The sequence below is a fragment of the Puccinia triticina genome, chromosome 12A (genome assembly GCF_026914185.1).
Source record: "Puccinia triticina chromosome 12A, complete sequence".
NCBI lineage: Eukaryota > Fungi > Basidiomycota > Pucciniomycetes > Pucciniales > Pucciniaceae > Puccinia > Puccinia triticina.
The window spans coordinates 4426278-4430400 of NC_070569.1; the positions used below are offsets into that span (position 1 = coordinate 4426278).

Below are 4123 nucleotides of genomic sequence, written 5' to 3' on the forward strand. Positions count from 1 at the left end.
AGGCATTGCCAGGCATTTGCCAGGCATTTGCCAGGCATTGCCAGGCATTGCCAGGCATTTGCCAGGCATTGCCAGGCATTTGCCAGGCATTGCCAGGCATTGCCAGGCATTTGCCAGGCATTTGCCAGGCATTGCCAGGCATTTGCCAGGCATTTGCCAGGCATTGCCAGGCATTGCCAGGCATTTGCCAGGCATTGCCAGGCATTGCCAGGCATTTGCCAGGCATTGCCAGGCATTGCCAGGCATTTGCCAGGCATTGCCAGGCATTTGCCAGGCATTTGCCAGGCATTGCCAGGCATTGCCAGGCATTTGCCAGGCATTGCCAGGCATTGCCAGGCATTTGCCAGGCATTGCCAGGCATTGCCAGGCATTTGCCAGGCATTGCCAGGCATTTGCCAGGCATTGCCAGGCGTGTGCCAGGCGTTTGCCAGGCATTGCCAGGCGTGTGCCAGGCATTTGCCAGGCATTTGCCAGGCGTTTGCCAGGCATTTCCAGGCATTTGCCAGGCATTTGCCAGGCATTTGCCAGGCATTTGCCAGGCATTTGCCAGGCATTTGCCAGGCATTTGCCAGGCATTTGCCAGGCATTTGCCAGGCATTTAGGGTAATATTACTCGTGTAAAAATACCCCCTGAAAACATTATGTAGACTTCTACTGAAGCTCTTTCACATGACAATTGGTTATAAATATGTCATGTGACAGAGTCAGGGAAATTGGTCTATTATAATACAAAATAGAGGCCAAGGCGGCTTCGCCGCTGCAAAACCAATTTTTAGCCTATTTGCCAAAATTTGGGCTAAAAGCTCAAATGTGAATGAAGATTATAAAATCATTTGCTTATTCAGGGTGGAACAGGGAGTTTCAATACTTGTAGAAGAATTTTAAACCAAACCAACAGTGCTCAAATTCATTTTGCATGAATTTCAATGGCCCACCGGTATATTTTAATGGTTATTGCCTTTCATCTGACCAAAAATTGCACAAGAACGAGTGAAATCATTAATGTTAATCAAAAGAGTACCTGGGTTTTGTCTTAGGAAAAAAGTGGCTGATGGAGGATCAAAAAAAAAATGAGTTTGAATTAAATTATCATGCTTCAACACAAAATTGTATGGTTTGGAGATTGAATCTTGTCCACATGTGATTCAGCAGAGGAAATAGATCAAGAGTCTTTATCTTCATATTGAAAATAATTGGGGCTTCTTGGGATTTGTTCATTCTTCAAGGCTTCATCCTCAGAATATTTCTTCTTCAAGGCTTCATCCTCAGAATCTTTCATTGGTGGTGTTGGATCACAATCATGAAACTTATGTAATAGAATAATTTTTAAGAAGCATTGCGTGGAAATTTGGGGAAAAATGAATCAAAGGAGAAGAACCTGATGTACGGAATTGGATCCTCCACCAAACTGACCACTGTATCTGCAGATTTAGCTGGGAAGTATGATTCAATTGCATTGAGTAAATTGACCATCAGGAGAAGCACTGAATCCTTGTCGTATGCAACAAGCTTGTGGAAGACCGGGACTTTGTGGGTGACCAAGTTTTTCTGGGGTAGGGAAGTTTAAAACTCTTCATTGTCTATACCTCAAGTGATGAAAGGGATGAGCTCATCACATGTCCTTGAATGTTATCAAATTTGATGCAGGCAGCCCCCGCGGCGGGCAAATAGCTAGTTTTGATTGGCTTAGTCTCAAGGCCCTCGCCTTGTTAGATCAACAGGACTCCAAAGTGAGTGTGCCGGTTGGCATGCATGATCAAAATCCTTTCTGAGGAAAAACAAACTTACAAAGATGTGAGTATAGGTGTGAGTACCACGATTTGTGAATGGTCAAATAATATCATCAGTTGGTAGTCAGCTGGAGAAAGAGAGCGAGGATAAGTCAAAAGCAAAAACCAACATGAAAAATTGGGGGATGAGGATGATGGTAAGCATTTTACAAAATAAGAGCTCACCCAATGTGTTTGACCTCCCAAGATAAATGGTCATCAGTCAGCATGCCCAAGGGGATCTCCTGCTTGGGGTGTGGCTGGGCATCGCAAGGGCCATGTTCGGGACGTGATTTTCGACCCCGGCTCTGAGAAGTGTGTGACTTGTCCCTCGCCGTCGGGCCGGCCTCTCCCTGCTGTTGTCCTTGGCGGGAGTGACCGGCTGGGGGAGGCGGGACCTGCTCAAGATGCAAGGCTTGGAAAGCCTCCAGATTGCTACCACCAGAGGGTTGTTTGACGGGTCTGCCGACCACGGAATGGTGGCTGGGCAAACGTGGTCTCTGATGTCCAGCGCTGGCGGATTGAGGTGCTGTGTTGTTTGGATTGTCGCTCTAAGCAGGGGGAGTGCCTGGATTGGTGGTGGGGCTCGATTGGTGATTGGCTGGAGAAGGTTTTCCCAAACGGTTGGCGGAGTGGCTCAAATACAGTTGGGGTTCTTGAGCAGCTGGGGGTGGTTCCGAGGGAGCAGGTTGTTTGCGCCGGCGCCCTAGTCTGATGGAGGTGAGCCCATTCCAGGAGTGGTTTCCATGGCGTGATTGATTGCTATATTTGCCGCTTGGGTGCTCGCCACTCCTCCCAGGGCCTATCAATAGGCCTCGGATACGTGATCTGGACCGGGATTGCAAAGGCGAGGTCTGTTGGACGGTCCCCGCTGGGCGATGAGAGGAAGTTGTCCGACTGGGTGCATTGCTGGCACCCATGTTGGAAGCCGAAGTTGTCCAATCAGGCGTGTGACTGCCCAAGTGCGACACATCAGATGGCTTGAACGGCAGCCCATTGGGAAGAACTCACTTGATTTCAGGCACGTTAGAATGATCAAGAACAAACACCTTTTGACATTGGGATGGTGGCCAAGATTGGGCGGGTTTGCTGGTGCGAGAGTCCTTATCTTTGATGGATATCAACCAATGATTTTGCTTGATAAGACAGACGATCTTGTAGATTTTGATTATCTTCTTACTTTGAGGGATTTTGTCCAATTTAAATTTGAACAACAAAATTCCAGCAACTGTAAAGTAGCAAGAGCTTGTGGATAGCGTTACGGCTGTTGACGGTAGGGGCAAAAAATTAGCATCAATTATTTGAAGCTAGCAATGATTGAATGATCATGATTACATTCAACTCAACACCAGCTCCACTGACCCCTAATTGTTTGGATAGCTGGGTCACATTGAGATTGAGAAATGCCTGGCATTGCCTGGCATTTGCCAGGCATTTGCCAGGCATTGCCAGGCATTTGCCAGGCATTTGCCAGGCATTTGCCAGGCATTGCCAGGCATTGCCAGGCATTTGCCAGGCATTTGCCAGGCATTTGCCAGGCATTGCCAGGCATTGCCAGGCATTTGCCAGGCATTTGCCAGGCATTGCCAGGCATTTGCCAGGCATTTGCCAGGCATTGCCATGAACAGAGCCAGAAGTTCATCAAGGCCACCTTGATCATTGATGACCGGAGCCGGACAGTCATTAAGGCATAGAGAATGTCAAAATGGACCTGGGTACCGGTTGGACTGCCTGTCAGCTGGTGTACCCGCGTAGGGAACAGGCTGGACAAGGAGTTATTAACTCTATATATATTATTACTACAAAAATCTGGATACCGGTCATCAAGGGTGTATATACCCTCTCAATGCCTGACCTGGGCCGGGTATTGAGAGGGTGTATGTATACCCTCTCAATGTCCAGTCTGTGCTGGACAACAAGAGGGCATACAGTCTTGATGACCAGCACAGACCGGACATTGAGAGGGTGTGTGTATACCCTCCCAATGTCCGGTCTGTGCCGGTCATCAAGAGTTTACACCACCCTTGAAACCAGCATAGACCGTCATCAAGGGTGTATATACCCTCTTGGTGCCCAGTCTGGGCCAGATATTGAGAGGGTATGTCTGTGTGTGAATTCTTGATGTCAGGTCTGGGCCGGACATCAAGAGTGTATGCCCTCTTGGTGTCCAGCACATACCGGACATCAAGAGGGCATACATACACCCTCCCGATGTCCGCTCTGTGCCGGACATCAAGAGTGTATGCCCCCTTGGTGTCCAGCACATACTGAACATTGATAGGGCATACATACACCCTCCCAATGTCCGCTCTGTGCCGGACATCAAGAGTGTATGCCCTCTTGGCGTCCAGTAT

The 4123-nt window shown here is 48.3% G+C and overlaps 1 protein-coding gene across 1 annotated transcript; it reads right to left on the reverse strand.

Annotated features, from left to right (window-relative positions):
- Positions 1 to 2320: 2320 nt before the first annotated feature.
- PtA15_12A426 (uncharacterized protein) lies at positions 2321 to 2828 on the reverse strand (the record flags this gene model as incomplete). The annotated part of the gene is made up of 2 exons (XM_053162034.1): positions 2321 to 2749; positions 2817 to 2828. 2 exons carry the CDS (start codon positions 2826 to 2828, stop codon positions 2321 to 2323), a joined length of 441 nt encoding a protein of 146 aa, XP_053025992.1.
- Between the last annotated feature and the right edge of the window lie 1295 nt (positions 2829 to 4123).